General features: G+C 40.2%; 1 protein-coding gene across 1 annotated transcript in view; it reads right to left on the reverse strand.

Annotated features, from left to right (window-relative positions):
• Positions 1-224: 224 nt before the first annotated feature.
• tgfbr2b (transforming growth factor beta receptor 2b) overlaps positions 225-25677 on the reverse strand; it is a 40561-nt gene continuing 15108 nt past the window's right edge. The window contains exons 4-10 of the mRNA XM_022216943.2: positions 17520-17818; positions 17181-17429; positions 16963-17076; positions 15913-16050; positions 12159-12300; positions 3259-3386; positions 225-1503 (exon numbers count right to left, since the gene is read on the reverse strand). Of these exons, the coding sequence (XP_022072635.1) occupies positions 1243-1503; positions 3259-3386; positions 12159-12300; positions 15913-16050; positions 16963-17076; positions 17181-17429; positions 17520-17818 (1331 nt within the window). The 3' untranslated portion in view covers positions 225-1242. The remainder of the gene's footprint in view (positions 1504-3258; positions 3387-12158; positions 12301-15912; positions 16051-16962; positions 17077-17180; positions 17430-17519; positions 17819-25677) is intronic.

Genomic DNA, 25677 nt, shown 5'->3' on the forward strand with positions numbered 1-25677 from the left:
TTATACATCAGATTTAAGGGTTTGGCAGAAATGGACAAGGGAGCTTTTAAGTTTAATACTTTCCAGGAACAATGGAGCAGTATTTCATTTGCATCTAGGGGTATTCACTGTACCTCTACACTTTTGTAAGGGCTATGTGTGAAAAGCAGACATTTAGAGCAGATATGACATTCTCTAAAGTAACTTCCAACTTGCTTTGGTTCACAGAATGAGTAGCAAGAGAATCAGTATACAGAAATATCTTTAATCCATAAAAGATTTACAATATTTTACATATGACACATATTGTATTGTAAGGCAGGGTAAAAGATCTTTGGCGTTTCCCATTGATATAAACACAAAACATACACTGTTTTAAAAAATGCACCTTTATAAAGTCTTTTATTCTCTGCATTCAACGATAAGCTCTGTAGTAAGATTGCTTTCCCTTTATTTTTGCTGGTTTCTCTCCTATGTACACTTCTTGTCTCTATGTACATTGTGCTTGTTTTTTGGCAAACAAGGTCAAAGTGAGTGTAGCTGAGTACAAACAACACACACATACACTCATTCAGACACACACACAGACACACAGACACACACACACACACACACACACACACACACACACACACACACACACACACACACACACACACACACACACACACACACACACAGAGAAATATATTCCTCTGATTTCCTGCTGGTGAGGATGGAGTCCACAGCATCATTAGTGTTAAGGTGACATTTCTGCTGGCATTTTGGCTCAAAGTCAGACACGCAAAGGCACTTTAGGCAAAAGCATGTTAAAATATAAGAACACAAGGAAAAGACAAACATCTGTATTGCATAAGTATCACAAGGTAAAGTGCACATCAAATATATCTTTGGCTTTGTTGGTATTGCTCTGTTAATTTCTCGTAATGAGACGTGTGTGCTCAGAGAGAAGCCTGACTGACTCTCCATGCTCAACACATCTTTAGAAGCTTCCAGTTAACTTTGGCTTTTTGGCTCTGTAGCTTTTCAGCTGATTATGTCAAGTTGTTACATTTAAGAAGCGGCAAAGACCAAAAGCATCACCCAGAGTTTATCTTGGCTGGGCTACAATTAGAAATGACACTGTGGTTCACACTCCATCTGGCTCAAAGTCCTGCAAGAGCTCAGCTCCTGAACATCACCGCCAACATCTGTCCTCAGATCCCATCAAAGCAGAAGTGCTTTTGTTGAAAGACCTCCACTGAGAGTCTGTGAGGCTTCCTCTCACTTCTCGTCACTGACGGAGCAGTCCACAGATATGATGTTCTGTATTTTGGTGATTTTGACCTCCTCCTCTGGGATCTCCACCTCTATGGGGATCTTCAGCTCCTCTGGGATCTTCTCTGCTGAGGAGCTGCGGCTGGACAGTTTATCCATCTCGTCTTCCATCTCGGAGATGCGTTCTGCGACGCAGTGGGCGGTGAGACGGGCCTCGGGGTCGTGGTCCCAGCATTCCTTGATGGTAGCGCAGATCATCGCCACGCCCTGCAGAGGGAGCAGGAGAGCATGAATTTGAGACTGAACTCAGAACTGATATCATACAGAAATTTGGTGCAATGAACATTTCTTTTTTCATTTAACTTATTGTCAGTGATCATTTTCTTCTAACATGAGTTTTTCTGATTTAAGTTGAATTGAAAAAATAAGGTGAATGAATGTACTCATGAGGTCTCATGTTAGACTTTTAGACTGCAAGAATCCTCTATATATAAATCCAAATCAGTCAAAGCAGCTCAGTTCCTAAAAGCAAGATAATATCAGTTAAAAGCAAGTCTATCTAGAATAGTTACAGCATGATTGAGCAGCTTCTATACATTAGCTTCATAAACTTAAACTTAATCCTTAAGTTGTAAACTCATTTTTCCATTAGTTACAATACCATAATAGCAACATCTAAAAAGTTACTGACATTATGCTCCATTCCAAAGTAATTTACCAGATTTAAAAAAAAAGCTTGTGTGTGCAATGTACACATATGAGCAATGTTAAAATGTTTATGTGCATGTCTTTGAATGAGTGAGAGGCTACAATCAACACAGTATAGATGATTTCTATAAGTTAACAGAAAGCAGTCATATTAATGATGCTGTGTTATAAAATGCCACATCATTATTATATGAAAATGATGTTCATTTTCAATAATAAAAGAGTAAATCATCTATTTAATCAAACAGGACTTGATATATTGCCTGTTCTTATTGAAAAAGGTCAGAACAACAGGGTCTATTGAATTTCCCGTCTGTAGTGGAGGGATCTTGGTTCTTCTTTTCTGTGGCGGTCCTCATGAAAGTCTCTTTCATCACAGCATTGATCTTTTTTGTGACTGCATTTGAAGAAACCTTCAAAGTTTTCTTGACTGACTGGCCTTCATGTTTCAACATAATGACAGACTGTTGTTTTTCATGAGTCCTTCTTGGCATAATATGGTTTACTACAGTAGCTGAACTGGGCTATTTGCTGTATGCCAACACAATTTCAACTTTATGATGAAAGAAATTCAGCCACTTAATTTTTGACAAGGCTCAAAACCATTTCAGGTAAGGATGGTTCAAATATTGTTATGAGTTTGTAAAGCTTGCATTAAAGCAAACAGTGGCTACTTTTAAAATCTAAAATATGAGTTTTACACTTTGTGTTATTGCCTAGTTTTAATGTCTTCAGTTTTATTCAGCAGTTTTAAAAAAGATGTTGAAATATAGTTAAACCCTCAAATCGAATTACTTTTTAGTGACACTGTTTTGTAACTCTCCTGTCCATAGCACATTAGTAGACTATGATAATCATCCATCCATTATCTATACACAGCTTAATCCTCATTAGGGTCATGGTGGGCTGGAGTCTACTGGCTTAGGGTGAAGGCAGGAGATACCCTGGACAGATCACCAGTCTATCACAGGACTACACATAGTTCACAATTTAGAGTTACCAATTAACCTCAGCATGTTTTCAGACTGTGGGAGGAAGTTGGAGAACCTGGAAAAAACCCACACATGCACAGGCAGAACATGCAAACTCCATGCAGAAAGATCCCGGAAAAGTCAGGATGTGAACCGGAGATCTTCTAGCTGCAAGGTGGAAGTGCTAACCACCGAGTCACTGTGCAGCTTAATCATATTGATTAAATGATCTCTTAAAAGGGCTCTTCACATTTAATTGTGAATTACTTCTAACTAATAAATCTTGATATTTGTGCATCTATGCTTCAGTAAGTGAACAGTAAAGCAGTGCTAAGCATCTGACCTGATGCTGGAGCCAGCTGTCGGGGATCTCAGGTCTTCCTCTGTCTCTCAGCACGTTGTCCTTCATGCTCTCCACACAGGGGTGCTCTCGCACTTTAGAGCCGTACGCTGGTTCATAGTCCTTCACCTCTGCAAAAACACAAACAACCCACAGATCAGACATGGACACTAGATCCTCATCTGAGCACACAACAAATAACATCAGTCAAACCCAACTCTTTCTTGCTGTTATGCTTTATTATTTATGTCTGCCATTGACAGCATTTCCAAGAATATATTTGATACACATGGATGAAAATTTTAAAGTTAAACAGTGAAAGACAAAGCTGGCATGTAACAGGTGGTCTGTTGAGTTATCGTGATTAGAAAGTGTAAAAGCAGTCTGAAGTCATCCAACCTCAAAACCACTGAGCTGCTATTTCCACCCAAGCTGTCAGCTTTGCACACTGGCACCAATAATGCTGACAGTAGGAAATAAAATGTCTTTTATGATGCCTTCATTGAAGGGAAAATGCCTGTCTGGCACTTGAACGATGATTGCTTCTAAAAACAACAAATCAGCTTCCGCTACCGAGCAATTAAGTCTCAACCTCAGACCAGAGAACACCAAAAACACAATCTGTTATTTTTTTGTGTGTTTCATGTTGAAAAGCTAGCCAAAAGGGAAGAAAGCATCACGTTGAAACCATGAAAAATGAAAAACAAAGTTCCGGGATTGGGTCCAAACCTCATGAAATCGAACTCACAACAGCTGCAGTCTGTCTCCAGTCCTGAGAGAAGGCTCCAGGATCTCACAGTTGCTGTGAAATGAGACACTAGTCCCTGCAAAGTCATCTTTGTTTAGCCCTCTGAGCCAGAGAATGACGTACAGATATCATAAGCACAAGTTCCATTAGTCTTCTCTTGTTCTTACATTTAACAACTTTTAAAGTTTTATGTACTCATGTACTTTTTTTTAGGTGTGTTGCTGTTATTTGGAAGCAGCTTCTCTCAGTGTGTGGTCGTGATTTGATATGTTTACAGGATATTACAAGTGTTGTGATCCTTCCAAACTTTCACAAGGTATGATCAGAATTGAGGCTCAAAGTAGAAGTTCATGGGTCCATCTGGTCCTAAGACATTAGGAAATGACCCAACCTGAGTTAGACTGGCCCCTGATTCTACTTACTCTAGGTCAGGTAGAACCGTGTTTTTCAAGGTCTACATATCCAGTACTGAGGTAAATCTCAATGAAATAGACCCAAGCATATGCAGTATCATCTCTTGTATCTTTTTTTCACTGATTGTGCATCTTCCTGCTGTCAGTGTTTGGGTTTCCACTTTCTGTCAGTGATGATGGGTGGATCAGGTCTAATTAAGTTTGGGTTAGGTTTTCACTATGTTCTCATCAGGTTTGGTTATACCAAGCTTCCCTTGGGTTTGTTTAAGAACAGGCCCAAAAGTTTGGTTTGACTGTGGAAAGTAGAACATCAGGGCCAGCAGGAACAGAAGTTCAACGGTCTCCAAAACAACAATGCAGTGTCTTCAATTCCATGGCTTATATGGTGATGCTGACTATTTACCCTTGGACAAGTGGCTTAATCTCAGCCTTTAGGCATTATAACATAGCCATCATTTTTAAATTTATTACCTCTTTTACAAGATTCTTCTTACAAAATTAAGCAGCTGTAAATGCTACAATATCAGCTGGACACATCTTTTTCCAACCGATTAATGGGGATAAAGTTAACTTGATTAGCTAACTAGCTACAGCTGACAAATCCTGCCAACAACAGACATCAGTTCAGTTCCCCAGCTAGATCTGAGAAGCTGCTTTTGTCTACCTGTGTCTGAAACTACCAAGTTGTAAGGATTAATACTGCTGTAACTGCAAACTACACGTGTGCAAAGAGAGACTTTAAAGCTTAAACAGTGGTTAATTAGGCCATGAATGAGCAAAAAGACCACAGTAGATGTTCAAACTCCATTTATTTTATCAGTATTGTATCTCGGTATGGTACCATGCTAACTAGGGCCACTGAGAAGGATGTGATATGGTAAAAAAAACACCAAAATATCCGCTAAACTATCTTCTCAAAGTGTCTATTATCGGCCCCTTCTCTGCCTTCACATAATGTTATGATGAAATCTAGGAAAAGGTGAGTCGATTCAAGTCCGGCTCCCTGTGTGTCTGCTGCTGAATCCAAAAATGTAGGAAGTGGGAAGGTTGGAGTAGAACCCCCAGACAGGAAGTTGAAGGCCTGGGATCGGGACTGAGCACAGAAAAGCTGACTCTACAGGCCCACACTTCCTGTTTTGACATGCGGAACTTCCCTTATTTTATTTTTTTTTTAAACGGGACCCAGCCTGGCCCAACATATTCCCCTGGAGGTTATTTATGCCAGAGCTGGTATTGTCCTCAGATCTCTGCTGTTTAGATCTCCTGCTGGTATAAATACCCCACATTTTCCTGGACTGCATACAGCTGAAACTCAGAACAGCAGAGAGGGAGATGCCCAAAAATTAGAAAGTTGAAAACAGACATAAAAAGAGGTGGAGTGCCTGTTAAACATCAGGTCTCCAGAAAAGGTCTTATTTCACGCTCCATTACTGATTTGGCTCCTATATACTTGTCCTCATGGCTCTCTGAGTGAGACATAAAGACTGTCAGTGCGTTCTATACAAGGTGTGGCCTGTTTTCCTTCTCTGGACATTTGAAAGCTATGAGAAGAATTTCATTGGTGGTTTGAGAACAGATTTCACAAGAGACTGCATGCAACCAGAGCCTCAGTCTCACTTTTCCCTCGCTGTCTGGGGCCCGCAGTTTAAACCCTGGTATATTCAATCTAAGGGGCGGAAAGCGGTTTACGACAGTTTCCTTTTCAGATTATCTGTCTGAAACCTTTGTGGCCTGGAGGTCAGCAGAAACCCCTGTGGCTGGCTACACTGTCTGGGATCTGCTATCTTCAGACATACAAGGCTCCATGTTTGGCGTTCAAAAGACCTAAGACTCTCAAGAGGGATATAACATGGACCTGATCCCACACTGACGCAAAAAAAAAACTACATCACAAGAAGTGAACCTGCCTAAACTGTAGTCAAGCTCTCCGTCATCAAAACAAAATCTTCTCTCCATCTAAACAATTAATCCGCCCATTTCTGGAGAAAGTTGTGGGCTGAATTCTTGTGGCAGGTTTGTGGCTGCCGCATTAGAGCGCTGTGAAAGTTAAATGTCACTGCTGCAAATTATGTTTTGACTGGGGCTTTGAAAGCTGAATTCAAGAAAGGAGGTGGTTGCTTTGCTACCACACACACACAGCAGGTGAATTTAGTTACATTCATATGCAGGTGTGTAAAATGCAAAATATAAAAAATGAAAAAAGGCCATTGCAAGTTCATTGTTGCTTTTGCACAGGATGATAAGCAGTCAGTTATAGCTGCATGTTTGCATGTCTGTCTTCATTTGCTTGGATTCACATGATGCATAGTGTTTGGATTTACTGTGTTTTTTTTCGTTTTTAGCTGTCTGTTTAGACTCACTAGTGCTGTCTTGATCTTGTATGTAGGCTTCCTCGTTGTTATTTTAATGTCTTATGTAACATCTGACCAAAATATGACATGCTAGCCACTTAGACAGCTTTGGCACCATCATACTCAGTTACCAATTTATGAGATAGACTGTTCTAAAAAATAGCTGTTTTTATACAAGCGCAGCACACGTTTTAGCTGAATTTACAGAAAATCAGATAAACATACAAAAAGGTTATGAGGTGATAAAAATGGAACATGACTTAATATACCTCTTAGTACAATTCAACATCATCACAAGCGTCTTCATGCAAACTGACCATACAGTCACATTAGCACCTTTCTGAAACAGTTTCAACCCACTCAGAACATTATAACCTCAGTGAAAGCTGAATTAATTGCAGGACTAGTGTGTTAACCTGCATTAGTTGTAGGCTGGGTGGCTCTGCTAAACAGGCAACTGAGTCTTTAGTGATGCTAATTACTGGGTATTGTCCTTGTAAAAATAATAATAATAAAAAAAATAGTCATTGTGCATTATATCTTTATTGGGAAAAAGATTGAGATACTTCTCTGGTGTCGGTAGTACAAAGTTAGGGTCACAAGATAGTTAGCCTAGCCTAGCATTGACACCAGAAGCAGGGGGAATAAGGACCCCCTGATAAAGTCCATAACCATGTCTAAAGTTTACTGGTTAACATGTTGGATGTAATTTATGTTCAATGATGAGTTTGTGGTTTCAGGAGGGGGTTACTTGCTGCATTTCACCATTATCCAGGAAGACAAAGTGTGGGAGTGAACTGTCCTAAATTCTCTATCTGTGCAGGGATTAACAAAACAAAGCAACATTGTCATTTAGGAGCAACAGACCGACAGGTTGCTGTGGTTTTTAATTATTGATGGAGCCCAGCTCTCTCTGGGCCATGTGTCCAGCTTTCAATGCCAACATGAGGGTGGTTTCAGTCTTTTCTCAACAAAAAAAAAGTGACACTTCACAAAATGTTGAACTATTGTTCTCTGTCCTTCAACCTTCACCCCAGCAGGGTAGAACCATCAGCTCCTCACCAGCTGTTGCCACTGGCCGTCTCCCTTCATGGACCACAAGGCTTTTGCTTGGCACAGCACAAAGTTTTCGCCCCGCTCCATTTACCCTGCATAACCCTCAGCTCAGACAGAACATGCAGGCCTCGCCGCACCCTGCATGCTAATTCAGGATATGTAAATAAAATGCTCAGAGACACACAGAGAATGTACTATAACTGACCACAACAACAATGCCAGCGCAGGGTAGTATTTCAACCCACCATTCTGTCCCCTGTTGTTGCGGTGGAGACAGAGGAAAAACACTCACACATACACACAGACTGACAGAAATAGGGCTAAATGAGGGAGTCTGTCTACTATCTCCATCTCTGTCCCTTTGGCTCAAGGTATCTCTCTCTGAAATAAACACACACACGCACACACACACACACACACACACACACACACACACACACACACACACACACACACACACACACACACACACACACACACACACACACACACACACACACCAATGCATTCATGTTGGAATGTGACTGTCTCATTCTAAATGTCTCAGACTGTCTAGAAAGGCCCACTAGGCAGAAGGACAAGGTGAACCGCAGAGACTCCGTCTGTACTCTCAGGAGAGTAAGTTGGAAAAAAAATGTTTTCGTGAGGTCCAGTGTGAAATTTAAACCCTAAGACAGAGCATGTGTTTAGAAAGCCTATGGACTTGTGTTTAGAGTAGAAAGTTTAAGATTCCATACAATCTTTATACAATTTCATATAGAGCTCCTACATCCTCATGTCCAAGTTACCTATTTTGCAACGCAATTACACTAAAAAGTCCACAGCCATTTTTTTGTGCAGAAAATATTACTAACTTTAATCGAAGCTAGTATGACAATGATATGAGATTTCAATTTTGTGTCAGAGTTGTCCACTGTCATCTACTTCAGTTTGACATTCCATGGACAGCATCTGAAACCATAGTTGTGTAGAGTATCTACTTCCAAATTGCTTCTGCTCTTTGTAGATGATGTGAACTATTCACCATATCACAACTTTCATCTTACACATAGGCAGTCAGGAGTGAAAAGGCCAGGTTGAGAGTGGCATCCCATTGTGCAATCTTTTGGACAATGTGTACAGACTTATTAAAAAAACACAATCTATTTTGAGTCTAGTGACCTTTACTGTGAACACTTGACCCTAGTTCACTTAACTCGTGACTTCTCACCTCATTACAGTAGTCAAAACTCTTTCTAAAACACCTCAGTTTCATAGTAATCAAAACTCTTAAAAGCATTCCCATTTCATAAAGCATAAGTTCCTCTTTTTAGTCAAATCTGTCAAACACATCAGTTTCCTATGGTAACCAAAAACATCACTTTTCACAGTGAGCTGCTGTTCTGATTTTTACACTGTTTCAACATTAAAGAATGTAAGAATAGACACTTGGTTAGTTCAAGCTCATTCATTAGGTTATGGCATAATCTGATCCTAAATCACAGGTTATAATATCACAATGTTCCCTTATTTAGCTGTTGTTCTGTGGCTGATTCTGGGATCTCATATCTCCATGCTTCACAACACCCCCTTCGATGAGGTCCCAGTCAGCCCCTATAAATGGCTGGTTTTGGGATCCCATAGCTCCATGCTTCACAACAAGAGTCAGCACCTCAAAGTCTTCAAGAGGTCTTTAGCAGGGGGTTTCTGCCCCAACTGAAGATGTTCAAGTATCTTGAGGATCTTTATCACTCTTAGAGTTAAGAGGTCAGACATCTGAAGAGAGCTTGGAGTAAAGCTGCTCCTCCTTATTAACAAAATTAGCTAGGTGAGGGGGACTTGGCACCTTACCAGAAAGCAACACGGGTGACCTCCACTGGAAGTTTTCCAGGATAGACCCAAAACATGCTGGAAAGATTAGATATCTCATCTGGTCTGGGAATGCCTCAAGATCTCTAAGGAGGAGCTAGAAACAACCATGATCAGTAACAGAAATGGAGGAAGGGTCTCTTGGCAGTCACATTAGTTGCCAGTTTTTGCGCCATCTAGGAAATTATATGGAACTATAAAAATATGTTCCTCTGCTGAAGCACAGCAAGGATACTCTTGTTACTTTGCAGTCTTATTAGCACATCCCTAAAGTCAGGTAGCAAAGAATGTGTGAATGAATAACTAGATAAATATGGCCAGATTGGATTTTATCAGGTGAAATCTACTTATTTACAAAGCCTTCCAAAGCGAAAGGGACAGGAGAAAAGTGTTGATGTTCACATGCAAGTCCAGAAGTAGCATGCTAACAAGTGTTCCAGTATTCATTTCACAGCATTATGTTGTGTAAGGTACCAGTGAGGCAATGAAATGCAATCAAAGCAGTCCAGTTGGCTAGCAGATTAATGCATTTAAAAGCTTATCAGATTCTAAAGCACACAATGGCTTACAGCTCTACAATGGCAGGATTTATTTCCTGTTTTGTCAAGGCAGTCGTGAGGTAAACAGCAGAAATACAATGTCAATGTGTAAAACATTCTATCGAGAATTTGAACTTGTACATATGTCATTAGGCAGCAGTGTTCTCACAATAAATGTACATGTGTTTAAGTATGTAGCACCCAGACAGAGAGTGGTGTGTGAGGAAGACAACACACTTTAATCTGAAGGAGAAATCTCCTCTTCCAGTTCATACACACCAGCACACAGCTAGCTGAAACAGGTACAGTATCTACTCCAGCTCTCTCTCCCTGATTTCCTGCCCAAAGAAGGGCAAAGGCAGAGTTCAGATTGTCTCCCTCACACATCAGACATTCCTCACATTCCTGCCGCAGACCTGGAGCTGAAGTCGAGGTGCAGTCCAACAGACAAGACCATCAGCCTCCCTGCTGACACACAAACCCTCTCTCACTGCATAACAGGGGGCAGTAGACCTGAACCTACTGTCTGCAATATTTAGGTCAGACACACACAGATGCACGGTCGCTACATGCTCCACAGTGACGTAGACAACAAATATATACAAACTTTCAGGTGCTAAGAGTCCAAGAATTTGTATCCAAGTCTGTGTTGTGACCTGTGATAAATATTGTGAGTGTTTATCTTGGACAGAGCTATCTGTAGTTCTGTCTAGAACTGAGCAAATGCTTATACTTATGTGTGTGTAATATTTGTTATAAACAATTTATTTCAGTGCATCCTTCTTGTCAAACAGATTCTGAAGGTAACGTAAAACACAGGCTGATTTAGGTTCATCACATCTTTGCAGTCCAAACTGTTATTATTGTTGGTCATAACTTACGAAATGTAAATCTGATCTGAATCCAGTTTGAATGGGACAGGTTGAGGATAGCTGGTTAGTTACCACAGAACTTTCAAAATAAAATACTTGTAAATTACAGTTTAAAAATAACCAAATACTAGTACTGTCCAAACTTCCCCTGTGAATAACTAAGAAAAAGCAGCTTTAGTTGTGTAGTTGTGATACACTGCTCTTAGGGTGCATTGGGAGGAGGAGAGGAGGACATGCACTCTCAGACTAAAGAGAACAAAAACAGGATGCAGAGATTTGTGAGATGACACTTCATCTTTAGTTGAAGTGACAAGATTTGAATCCAGGCAAACACAATCATAACTAACCACGTCATCACAAGACCAATTCATTCTGTAGGAGGCATTGTGGTTCAGATCGTAGATTGGGCTTCCACTCCAAATGATTGTCACAAGATCTTTAATAATCAAATTGAACTAATTCTTGACTTTGTGAATCAAAATATAATAGCTAGACCAGCGACAACATCCAGTCCTTTCTGAAATACTTTTCTCACATCTGATTTATGGGATGTGCAACATTCTGAATTCAGCAGTCCAACAAGTGTTCCCGGTGTGTACAGTAATTATTCAGGTGTACAGGTGACAAAGTGATAAAGTTCTTCACACCACAGCTTAAGTTCACCATCAGAATGATTTGCAACATTAAAAAATATGTATGATCTTTAGGGACTTTGGAAGAAAAATATTTTACCTTTAGATACCTTCGGATGTTTCTTGCAGCTGGACACAGGCTACACTACCTTACAGATGTCACAAGCAGCATGTGAGAACATGTGAGATATTATGGGACAAAAGCATCCATTCTACACGATGACATCATTGCCGGTCTGTTGGTTCTCCTGCTGAACTTGTTATGATAATCCCAAACTCATGACATGTGTTGTCACTGTAGAGTCATCTCAGTGGCTGACACTTCACCTCAGTAGGTTTGTTTTGTTCAGAGTGAGAGGGTGTGTTCATGTGTGACATGACATCATACATCCTGCAGCTTGAAATAGGCAACTGATGAATATGTGTGTGTTTGTGTGCACTGACCTCCAATGGCTTCACATCTCGACGTCATCTCCCACAGCACCAGGGCCATGGAGTAAATGTCAGTCTGTTTAAAGGACTCGATGTTCTCCAGATTCAGTCGGGCCTCCAGCACCTCTGGGGCCATGTAACGTGCAGTACCCACCTGTAGAGGAGAGGCAGCACAAAGAGTGAACACACAAGAACACACACTGTACAAAAAGCATGCCAATGCACCTTTTAAATCTGGTAACTAATAAATTATTTCACTCTGGCATATCAACCGCACAATAAAAACCGTATCTATCTCACTAAACTTGCTTCTATTGTATGGGTTGTGATTTATGAAGTTGTTGCACCAACCAACCACTGGGCTCACTGACAACAAACCTGACTCACTTCCTGGCTTCATTCATAAGTGGATGATACCCGGCAAAGACACAAGAAGATACAGTAAGGCTCTGATGACATGTTTCCTTTTCTATTTATTCAACTGTTAGACTGGTGTAATCATATTACACACATCAGCTATTGCACTGTTTACACTATAAAAAAAAGTCCATGTTGCTGCTAGGTAGCAGTGTTTGTGTGAACTCCAAATGCAGGATTTTGCACAACCAGAGTTGAGGAAAAGTGTTTTGCAAGACCTACATCAAGATCAGCTAGTACTAAGTAGCAAGTCTTCTAAGTTCAAGCAGGTTCAGTCTCAAATAAAGACCAATATGTTCAAGGAAAGTCCCAAATTAAGATCAGTAGGTTCTAAGTCTTGTCCCAAGTAAAGACCAGGTGGTCCAAAGTCTAACTTGAGGTCAATAAGTTCCAAGTGACAAGTTTTAAGTCACATCTTAGATCAACATCAGAAACTCCTAGCGCAAGTTCTAAATCAAAGCCAGAAGCTTCAAAGATTAGCTCATCACAATTCAAGGAAAACTGTTCACAAGTTCTAAATTTCAAGTCACGACAGCATTCTTCCAGTCTTCCATTGTTCCAACTATATCCTTGGTCTCCTGTTCGAGCTGACAGAGAACCCATGTGAAGAGATGGCCATTCTTCTTCGCCATCAACACATCAACAAGACATTTTTATCCAGAGAACTGGATATTTTTTTCTTTTCCAGACTGTCTTTGGTAAACCTTAGAGATGGCTATGCAGGAAAAATCCAGATTGGCTGTTTCTGAAGTACTCAAACCAATCCATCTGGCCCCATCTGATGCATGGTTTAAACTTCGACAGAGCCTCTTGGCCATGTCTACATGAGGTTTCTTCCCTGTTAAAAGGGTGTTTGTCTTGCCACTGTCGCCTTGGGCCTTGGTCTGGAGGTTCAGGCATATGGGTTCTGTAAAGCATATTGAGACAATCTGACCTGTAATTGGTGCTATATAAATAAAACTGAATTGAATTGAATTAAATTCTGACATGTGACTGGCCGATTTGATATTTGCTTTATCAGGCAGTTGAAAAGGTGTAGCAGTTGAAACACTTAGTGAGGGTACATTTATATGTTGGTCACAGAAGAAAATAGACCCTGGTTTGTAATGTGTTGATCAGCATTCTGTTTTCCTATGGCTCTTACTAAAGTATCTGCGGAGCTTCAAACACATATTTCCAATTATTAGAAATAAACAGTATATGGATTTAATTGATTGTTATTACTTATGACCCACACAGACTTTTAGCGTGGACCTATTGTGTACTCCCCCATTTTGCACTCTGTAATTAATCTAATGTATCTACCTCATTGCCATATTTCACCTGTGTACATTGTTCATCCATATTTGCACTAGTATGTCACTAAGTTGTGTTTTTCTTTTTTCATTCTATTTTTTATTCTTATTATTTTACTTGCACTACATTTGTATATATATTTATTTATCCCTGTTTGTTTTAATCATGTTACTTATTTTTAATTTATTTGTTTTCTACTCAGTTTCTTATGTTACTGTTGCACTTCCTGCTCTATGTCCTTTTTTAATTGCCTCCCGGGGACAAGTACAAATTTCTGAATCTGAATTGTTTACCTTACTTTATAAATCATTAATTGAATGTGGGCTTGAAGAAGATCTCAAACTATTGTAGTCCAATTGAAATCATGAGCCACTGTTGTCAGATGATGTATGTGGAGCAGCTTTATATTTTTGCATAATTTAGACTTGTGCAGCATTCAATCAGCAGCTTCCCACCCACAGAACTGTGACTGAATGATCTCTTATGTCAGAAATAAACAATGTGAGTGTTGCACGTGATTACTTTACCCATACTTGTAACAATGCAAAATTTTAAATTGATCTAAATGCCTCTGTGGCCTTGTGGTCACACACATAAAGTCAAACAAATAAACTGGCTATGTGTGCTTTCTTGTTAACAAAATCTCCTGTTGCTGTATGAAAGGAAGGGACTTTTGCATCGTACATTTTAGCATTTTTAAGCATGAATCAGTATTATCATAATAACTGAACATGTTGCCGTTTATCTGCACTTTTCAACCTGTGAAACTAGCAAAATCACCCTTCATGTTAGAATTAGAATAGTAGGCAGAAAAATAAAACAACTTCACATCTACACAGCTTCATTTTATCACTGTTTTAAAATCTCTGATCTGATTTTATAGCACTACATAACTCAGTCAATTAAAATTCCTTTGTGATTTAACACACAGAGTCAAACAAGCTTGCTGGTAATGCAAAATTATTGCTGACATAACATCTGCTGTTGCACATGGAACACTTTTTATAAATGCTGGACCGCATGACCACACACTCATACACACACACACACTAGGTTATAATTACAATGTACCAGCTGGGAATTTCCAGCTTCCAATTGTGAATGGAACACATAGTGATGGCCAAGTCTCACAGTTTGGACACGTGAATGAATGCAATGACGACACATACTGCACAGGATCAAGAGCATCTTATTTTGAATGGATGGATTCAACAGCAGCAGGTGAATACAAGCAGAAGGATGTACGTATTTCTGAATCAGCCTGGATTTTGTGTTTGCATAAGTGTAGACAGAGACGGTTACAAGTTAATAAGTCAGTCAACACCCTCCCAACTGTCACTGCAAAGTTTTCTGGCAAGGAATCATAAATCATTGTGTAAACAAGGACACTGGCCTGCAGACAGACTAGAAAAGTGACCAGGAATCAGTTGAGATGCCTTGAGGAGGCTGCGTGTCACAGCAAAGCCTTTACCTCTCCTCTATCCCTTGATTGCCTGTCTGTCTCTTGTCAGATTTCTTCTGTCAGCAAACAAAGGCGTATCCTATCAAAACACGCTCTCAAGAGACGGACTTGGACAGAGGGAAGCAAAACAAACACAGCCAGCTAATACCTCAGTGAAAACCAAACCAAAGCTGTTGTTACACAGAGCTCTGATAGCAGAGACAGTTACAGCAGATAATAAGCTTCCCCTTCAAAACCTACAGCTTGTAACAATATATTTAACAACTACTGTTAGCCAGGACTGCAGAGCAACTCAACTGCGTCATATTCAGCAGTGGAAACTGACTAAGTACATTTTAACAACTACTGTACTTGAGGTTTATTTTTAAGCTTTCAGATTAAGATTTTTAAAGACACACACACGACAAACCATTGAATAAATTTCGAAAATATCTCATTTGTCTGCAGAGTGACATTTTGATGCCAATGTTGCTGATATTATTTCTATTTTTACTTAAGCAGAATTTCAAATGCATTATTTTTACTATATTGTATTTTTGCACTACATCACTGTATAAAACAATGAATTCTGACAACATAATGCCATCTTACCTGTCCACTGTTGGCCAAATCGTCCACTGACAGGCTGCTGTCCAGACACAGTCCAAGACCAAAGTCACACACGCAGCAAGTCAGGTCGTTCTTCACCAGAATGTTGGAGCTCTTCAGGTCGCGGTGGACTATGGGCACCTTTATGGAAAACAGACGTGTCAAAATGAATAATTTGGTGTTTAAAAAGCTCCTTAAAAGCAAGCATTATAATGGTAGATGGTGAAATGCACAAACAAATTATATATGCTCTGATTAGAGCGGTCAGTTGCAGTATAAGAGGTAAATACAGGTATGATTTTCAATTTTTAAATTTGCTCAACTGTAACATGTTTGTAAACCCACTCATATCTGAGGCTGAATTTTAGAACTCATAAAGAGCCTGTCCGTGAATATCTCTTCAGCTGTACAGTAAATGATTTTATACAACAGAATACTCTAGAATGAGCTGTTAGGAATTCCATTACAACAGAAACAGCTGCAAATTTTATTGATCTTTTAGGCAACACTCCTGCAGAAATCCCCCTGTGTTTTTATGGTAGATGATTCTAACCATAAACTAAGGTCAACTCTTGATACAATAGTGACACCAAAATGGAAAAGATTACTGTTAATCCAAAGCCTCCAGATTTAAACAATTAAAACGAAACTGTCAGAAAGCGGAAAGAAAATGCGGAAAAAATTAATAAACATTCAATTATCACATGTCACATGAACAGCGGACTATTTACAATCAGGCAGTTTTTGGTAATTAATTATGTTTCGTCATTAAATATGTCATTATTTCTACAAAAAGAGATTTACATCTAAAGTCTGATCTTATTCCATATGACAGAACTTTTTTGAGGTTTTAAACGTTTCCAAATCCTCAAACCTTATTTTTTAATCTGGCATGAAACTATCATGGACTTTTGATGTGGTTTCAGACTTTTGGACAGCACTCTATGCTACACTGTTCCATTTCCTAGGGTATGATTAGTACAGGTTGTATGGATTTTTAGATTTGATATATTGTTTGTCAACTGTCAGATGAACACATTCACAAAGTTTCACCTTAGGGCGTCCACAGGGGAGGCGGTCACTGTGGAGATGGGCGACACCTCGGGCCAGAGAGCTGCTCAACACGTGAAGCTCCTCCCAGCTGATCACATGACATGTCAGGTACTCCTGAGGGGCAGAGAGACAGAGAGATTGTAAGCATACCAAGAGGTTTTTGCTTGCTGCAGTTTACAATATCCTCATATTGGGTAGCCGGACACTAGTGGTCTAACCTGTAGGTTTCCTCTGGGATGGAAGGCAGTGATGAGCCAGTACTGTTTCTCCACCTTCCTTTCCTCAGCTGTCAGGAATTGGAGAATGTTCTCATGGCGGAGGTCTGTATTGGAGAAAATGTCCTTCTCGTTCTTCCAGGAAGCGTATTCCTCATAGGGGAAGATCTTCACCGCCACTGTTTCAAACTGATCTGAAGTGGTCTGCTTCAGTTTAGCCTTGTATACCTGAGCAAAGCGACCCTTTCCCACCTGGTACAATATTAAAAATGAAAGATTTCTGTTAGAAATTCAGTTATGAGCAGCACAACACGACTCTAAAAGGTTACAATTCATGCATACCAGCAGATCCAGCTCTATAGGCAGCGGCTCAGTGTTGTGGTTTAGGTTGTTGGCAACAGTCGAGCTGCTGTCTGATCTATCGTCATCCATCATAATGGCACAGGCGTCGCTGCAGTCCAGCCCACCGGCTATTGGCTTGCGCTTCTTAATGCTACCCTCCCATTCTTGGTTGAGCTGGCGTTGTCGATAGGCTCGGTACCAGTAGAACATTCCTACAACCACGATCCCCATCACCAGCAGGGGAAGCAGGCTCACTAGAATTACAGGTGTCAAAGGATCATCCTGAGGTGGATCCATAACTAGGAAAGAGACAAGAGGAAATACATAAAAAGCTTAAGAGTATGAGGGATGTCAAGTACCAAGAAGACATACAATGACATTACAAGGTTTAGAATGAAGTGGATCGGCACAAAGAGGGATAAACTCAGTGTGGTTTTCTTGCCAGTATTGTACTTAGCTACAACCAGGATATGAAAATGTTCTCATCCAAGAGCTAAACTGCTTGTGGGTTGTTGGTGACATTAAGACTGACTTTGATCTGAATCATAAAAGTAAACTGCTAAGAGGTTTATAATGTAGGTTGTGCTGACTGTGGTGAAGGTTACTAAAAATGAGCCACAATTGTTTACTGTCATGGCATTTTTTGCTAATTGCCTACAGATCTGTGCATTTTTCTATATCTATTTGAAGCTAAGGTGGACACAGGTAGGTGTTTTTCCAACCACAAAGCTCTCTTCAAGAACGAGTGTAGCAGTCACATTAGTAGAGATTCATCTCTCAGAAAAAAGCAAAAGCCTAACATTTCAGAAGAGTAACTAAAAATGAACTAAAATTAGTGGTGAGGCAGGTCTTTGGAGGACGCACAGCCTAATTTGTGTGTTTTGGGAGCAGCATCCAGCAGCAGTACAGTGCAGTTTCCTCCCACTGCTCATACAGTAAGAGTCCAAAACAAGCGCAACCACCACAGGGAAGTCATTCTTTAAGTGTGTGCTATGAAAACACCGTGCTGTTCCTCACTCCACAGAGTGCTATAACTTTCCATTGTAACAATGAGCATAAAATACATTTGGCTCTGTATCATTAGGTCTGTGACCTCAGTAGGGAACTGACTCTATGCTCAGTCAGTAAGTCTGCACTGGACACAAAATGAGCAATCTTCACAGCTAGGTTACTATAGCATTAACTCCATCCTGACTGTGGCTGCCAGGCCGGGCAGAATGGCAGCCAACCTTCAGGGCTGCAGCAGGGGGAAGAGAACAGTCGAGGCCCTGTCTGCTTTGGCTTGGCCCGGCCCGGTCTGGTCTGCTCTGGCTGGAAACCTTTTCAAAGAGTGTCTCACTCCGTGTCTCAGGGGAACATTAACCTCCTGAGCAGAGTTGCCACATCGGCAGGCTAGAGGTGCTCAGACCAAGGACTGACCATTGAATACGTTGCACCACCCTGCATCTCTTTTTTAGCAGGACTTTGTGCTTGCATGTACACCGATCAGCCACAACATTATGACCGCTGACAGGTAAAGTGAATGACATTGATCATTTTGGTACATGAGGTGTTCTGCTGGAAAAACGTGGATTTTGGCATCGATGTTGATGAGATTTAGACACCTAAATAAACATTGTCCCAGAATAGGCATACTTCTTCATACCAATGACAATCCTAAATGCCACTGGCCTACCCCAGCAGGAAAAAACACCCCACCACACCACAAAAACATCAATCCATCAGGAACATCTTGGGGAATGTCACCCTAGATGTTGATTTGACCTTCAAACTTCCTAGACCCCATTCTAATCAAGCAGGAAACAATGGAACAAGTTTGATTTCCAGAGGCCCCACTGCGCAACCCAGAGAACCCAAAGGATCCACTGCCACGTCCTGGTCCAGACCCCATATGACACCCTGAGAGGTCCTCTGATCCGGGCCCAATGGTTCAGAGCATTTTTGGCCTTGTTTTAAGGGGCACCAACACAATATGAGGCAGGTGGTCACAATGTTATGCCTGATCGGTGTATTCCTGAGCACTAGAGAGGCCTAAAGTTTGATCAGATAAAAAATGTACCTGAATAGATCAATACATAGTAAAGTTGTTGCAATGTAAAAATAAACCAGAGCCTGTTCTCAGATGGAAATAGAAAAGGCTTTTGTATTTAACATAGATCTGCTTTATTTAGGATTGCACTAATGATGTAAACAACACTGGGTGCTACACACTGCCCTTTTTTAGCATACTACCTAGCTTCAAACATCGCTCAATATATATATAAGTACATCAGTGTTAAAAGACCTGTAAAGTAATGTTAGCAAAAGCATTTTAGCATTCAAGCTAATGCTAATACAGGCTAATTAATGGTACTTAGAAGTCTTAAGTTTCTTATCTTTTGAGAAAAGACAGTACTTAAGTCACACAAAATTGCAAAATGTAAAGAAAAGCATAGCAAAGTCCTTCCAATCAATACAATGAAGATGTGTAAGTAACAAATCTGTGAACCACTAATTAACTAATTCGTGCTAATATGTGCTAACAAGGAAATCTCTCTCTCTCTCTCTCTCTCTCTCTCTCTCACACACACACACACACACACACACACACACACACACACACACACACACACACACACACACACACTGTGTTTTTCAATCATTGTGGGGACATACAATTGACTCCCATTCATATCTAACCCCTAACCCTAACCTTAACCCAGACCAAAACAATGCCTAACCCTGAAGAAACTTTTTTGCACTTTTACTTTTTTCAGTAACAACAACATGGCCAAGAAAACACTGTTTCCCGCTGTGGGGACCTCATTTTTGGTCCCCACCGTGACGCGAGTCCCCACCTGTATAGCACATAGTCAGGTTGAAGTCCCAACCGGGTCCCCACCGGTATAGATAAACAAGTACACACACACACACACACACACACACACACACACACACACACACACACACACACTGTATATTCAAGTTGTCTATTCAGTGTCTTAAAGTTAAAATTCTAGTGTTTTCGTTTTAGCTAGCCCAGGTGTAGCCAGTTTGAATTATCTGATATGTCTTCACAATATGTGACAAAGCCACATATAGTTTATTATTCCATTTAACTGTAATGGCACCTTTAGGCAGCACAGTATGAACTACTACATAAAATAAACTTTAAGGACTATCTTTATCATGTCACTGCATTCTCCAATCTTTGTAATAATGTGTGGTGTGAAGTATAAACTGTTTCCACCTGCTGTGCCAAAATAACTGCAGCCTCATTAACTATCTGATTGACACCTCACTGTCTCATTCACACATTTTAAACTTTCTCTCAACACTACAGTGGATAAACCAGTGTCTTAATTTCGTGGTTATGTGGCTGCACTTGTGTGCACAAGCACAAAACAGTAAATCTTTCTGAGATTGCCTCAGGCAAAACCACAGACGCAATGAATCAAAAATACTGAACATCAACACACACGCAGCCTTTTAGATTTGAAACAACTTCAAAAGTCCAGTAGTAAAGCACAAAATAAGACTGCCAGACAGTCAGACAGTTCTACTCAAATTCTATGTGTCTGTACATGTGTGTATGCTTCAAGGGTTTTAAGATTGCTTGGAGGTTTGGGGTTTTTTAAGTGTATTTCCTTGCTGTCTTGTTGCCATGATTAGAGACAGTAAGTGTGTGTATTTGAGAGAGAAACACGGCCAATCAGGTGGTGCCAAGACAAACTGGTAATAGGACTCATGTTGCCTTTCCAATCAGAATGCCAGAGCGCTCTCATGCTTTGCTCAAAGAGGTTTTACACATCATTCAGACTAATGGAGGGATCCTTGCCTCCGGCCTGTGATTACTCACGTCATCAGTGTGTGTGTGTGTGTGTGTGTGTGTGTGTGTGTGTGTGTGTGTGTGTGTCAGGATGTGGATTCAGGGACTTTAAACCGTGCCATCTCTGACTCACACTCTTAATGATCTAACTAGATGTTAATGAACTGGATTCAACTCTTTGTGAAGTTACGAGTCTGACATTAAAGAGGAACTATTTTCCTAGGAAAATGACAGAGCCAGACATGATTTCATGTTTGAAACAGGTGATGGGTGTGTAGATGGCAGCCGTTAAAAACACAGAGGAGGTGTGTGTTGTGCCAGTTTGTCTGCTGTGGCAGCAAAGAATACGCTGAAGGCTTTATTCAATCTGACTTGATCAAACATTTTTATTAGAAGCCAGGGATTCAACACGGTCTCACGGGGATTCGTGAAACTGTCACGTCAGTTTTTGTTTCGGTTTCGTGCGCACCAACACGATGTCGTCATGTTTTTCGTGCCGCTCACCACGAGCGAAACCCGCTGTGGTAATCACATCTGAAAGTGGTTTATACCGGCGGATTTATGACGATCTAAGCTGTCCATCGGCGTTTGCGGCCGCCGCTGCGTCATGAATCCCGGTCTCACGAATCCCCGTGAGACCGGGCTGAGGGATTTTAGTAATTACTTGGGCACATCATGGAAAATACAAGTTGTGCATTTATCAGAATAAAATTTGTGCATTTTCTAATAGAATAGGTAATTTATTCTTCTTTCAGCTTTCAAAACACAACTGACCACAGTTATACAGTAATGTGTGTTGCAATATTGTGGTGTTAACCTGCCATAACACTTATATGAGAACCACAATAGCTAAGAGATGAGAGATTTAATGGAGTCGTGAGGTCATAAGTCAATGAGATATGATGATGTCTAGAACAGCAGCTGATGTAGGTCTCCTGATAAGATGATGCTACAGTAGACTGATCTTGTAGTAGAGTTCCCATAAAGTCAATTGTGAAATAAACAGTTAAATGGAATAACAAACTATATGAGGCTTTGCCACGTATAGGGAAGGCACCTGGGCAATTTTAACACACTGAGTAGACAACTTTTATATATATATATATACTTGTATTTACAAGCAAATGCTATTTTTGCTATTTGTGAGGTTTCCTATGTATTGACACACACGTAATAACAATACATTTCTTGTCTTAAAATTAAATCCATCTATCCATTATCTAGACACCGCCGAATCTTTATTAGGGTCATGGGGGGCTGGAGTCTATCCCAGCTGACTTAAGGTTGGGATAGATCTAGTGTGAAGACAGGGGACACCTGGACAGGTAATAGTCTATCACAGAGACAGACTTAGACTTAGAGACAAACATTCACACTCACATTCACACCTACGGACAATTTAGAATCATCAATTAACCTCAGCATGTTTTTTGTAATGTGAGAGGAAGCCAGGAGTACCTGGAGAAAACTCACACGTGCACAGGAAGAACATGTATGCATATGTATGCATGCATGAAGAATATGTATGCATGCAGAAAGATCCCTGGCCCAGCCCAGGACACAGACTGCGGGACTTTTAGCTGCAAGACGACAGTGCCTTGCACCAAGCTACTGCAGCCTCTTTAAAATAAATTTAATTTCAAATTCTATTTAAAAGTGGAGGATGGAGGGACTGTCATAGCTGATGGCTATTCCAATTAATCTAATTACATAGACAGAATTGATGTAGAATAGATCTGGGGATTATGGGATTCCTGAGGATAGGGCAGTTAAGCAAAAAACTATTGAATCTTACTTCATTAAATCATTTCTGCGAATTACTGAGCCCTAAACATCTCATTTGACTAAAACATGTGGGGAAAAAAACTAAATCTGCCAGTGAGATAGTTTAAACTGGTTTTGGACCAAATCAGATTGCTGTAAAGTCTGTCCTAAAAGTTCTTCATTATGATAATTTTTAATATCAGTCATATTATCATACGTATCAAAGACAGCCTAAGGAATAAGGGAATTTTGGAGAAAATGAGAAAAAGAAGATTTTCAGGTTTGAAAAGTCAGATATGATGTTCAACAATTTACAGGACTTCTAGCTATGACCGTCTTCTGAATGTGTGACAATGTTAAACATAGAAACCAAGTGATCATTTGTGTTCAAACCTTGTTTTGCTGGAAAACATGAATCATTCCAGCTTTAACATTACAGTCTTATGCTTGTGTAGATTTTTGTAGCTTTATTGCATATTTCTGTTAGAATGTTTGCATTATGGATTCAATTCATGTTATTTATATAGCACCAATTACAATTCAGATTGTCTCAAGACGCTTTACAGAACCCATATGATTGAACCCTCAGAGCAGCCCTAAGGTGAGAGTGGCAAGAAAAAACTTCATTTTAACGGAAAGAAACCTTGAGCAAAACCTGACTAATATAGGAGAACCCAACTGCTGCTAAATGGATGAATTCTATTTGACTGTATGAACATCACGAAGAAAAGATTTCGATTTGTTTACCATCTTTCCCAGCAGAGTCTGAACCCTCCTAAAAGCATATAAATAACCTGTCTTTATCCAGGCTGGTATCATGTTATGGTGGAGCGTGGAGGAATCCAGCCACAGGGAGGCTGGTAACACCGACTAAAAGTGAATATCACGCTCACTGTTTACTTGTTATGGTAACAGCACCCACTTTACAAGTCAGACTGCTTCATGGCTCATATCTCTGCAGCTCTCCCTCCATCATCTCTCCACTGCTCTGCTTCTGTCTCTCTGTCTTCAGTACTTCATCACCTCAGTGTTCTCTGTCCTGGTCACCAGTCTGTCTTCTCCTTTTCCTTCTTTTTATGCATATGGAAGAGTTGGCCAGCTTGAACCATTTCTCAATAAAGCAGTCTGCTGTGTGACTGAATGACTGATGTACTCACTGATGACAAGCCAAGATTCCACAGTTAAGGGGGAAATATAAAAATACGAATAAAAAAAGCACATCTTGGAAAATGCACAGAGCCAATTTTATATGTCTTCATCTCCTCTTCCTCTTTGCAGACTGCATCAAGAACTCATTGAAATTATTTTTATTTTCCATTTCTTATTTTGATCTCTTGTTATTCTGCTTCCTTATCAAAATAGAAACACCCCACAGGCATCAAAAATCCCTATTTTCTCCAGTGCATTCATCAGGAACAATACCAAAATAACCAATGAAAGAAGAAGGCGGCGTTCGTGCAAAATCACAGGCTGTACGAGCAGAGGAATCCATATCAGAAATGAATTAGTTCTACCCTCATCTCATTCCTCACATAGCATGCATCCAAGCATATAAAACTGACCTTCACAAGAGCACAGCTGTAAATACAGCACTAAAACAAATACTGTGTTCCTGTGACATTCAGCATTCATTATCTGTGCCTTCCTTCCCACTGAAACCTGTTGACAAGCTCCAAAACACACGTGTAGCTGATACCGACTAAAAGGGTGTTTGTCTGCAATGAATCATTTTTACAGGATCTTAATTAGGAACAACTGCTGTGTCTGAGAGGCCTGTGTGATCATCTCTGACCAGATTTTATGCTATTGACACAATGTCTAGAAGACTACAGGAAGTAAAAAAGATTAACCAAAAGTCTGTGGTTAGAATTAAAGAAACATCACTTAGGTTTTGTCCAGAGTAATATTTGAAATGTCTATACAAAAAAAAACTCAAATAAACTGCAACACGCTGGTAAGCCACACAATAAATCAAAACGCACACAATATTATTATTTTCACATAGACTGAACAACTTAGAAGACATAGAATCTTTAACAATCCGTGGATCCAGACTATAAGCTGCATCCCTGCCAAAATCTAATCACTTGGTCCTTGCGTCATTTCGGACCTTCCCTATTTCATCCGAATCCGTAATGTTGCAGACAGACCAACAGACAGACAAAGTTATGCCGATTGTCACATAACTCCCCCACGTTCCTTGGCAGCGTAACAATGTAAAGGTTAGGTTATGTCAAGGGACCAGTCATGGTTCTAAAAGAAACGTTCGCAACAAGAAACAAACAGAGCTCTTATATGTTCAAGTCCACAGATTTGTTGACCCATCCATCCAGCCTGTCTTCCTCCCCATACAGATTTCACCTGTATTCATCTTCCTTTGCCCCTGTCATAATGATCTACCAATTCCAGAAATATGTCACTTTTGGGCGTTTTCTGAAGCAACTGATGCTATCTTACATGATCAGTCAAGGTCACTAAAACGGCACAAACATGGTGCTGTTAATTATGAGAGGAAAGTCTCCAAAATTGAATTCTAATAAAATTTTGGAATTTCCATCACTCAGAGATGTTGTGTCATCTAAATGT

This window comes from Acanthochromis polyacanthus, chromosome 12, assembly GCF_021347895.1.
Source record: "Acanthochromis polyacanthus isolate Apoly-LR-REF ecotype Palm Island chromosome 12, KAUST_Apoly_ChrSc, whole genome shotgun sequence".
Lineage (NCBI taxonomy): Eukaryota > Metazoa > Chordata > Actinopteri > Pomacentridae > Acanthochromis > Acanthochromis polyacanthus.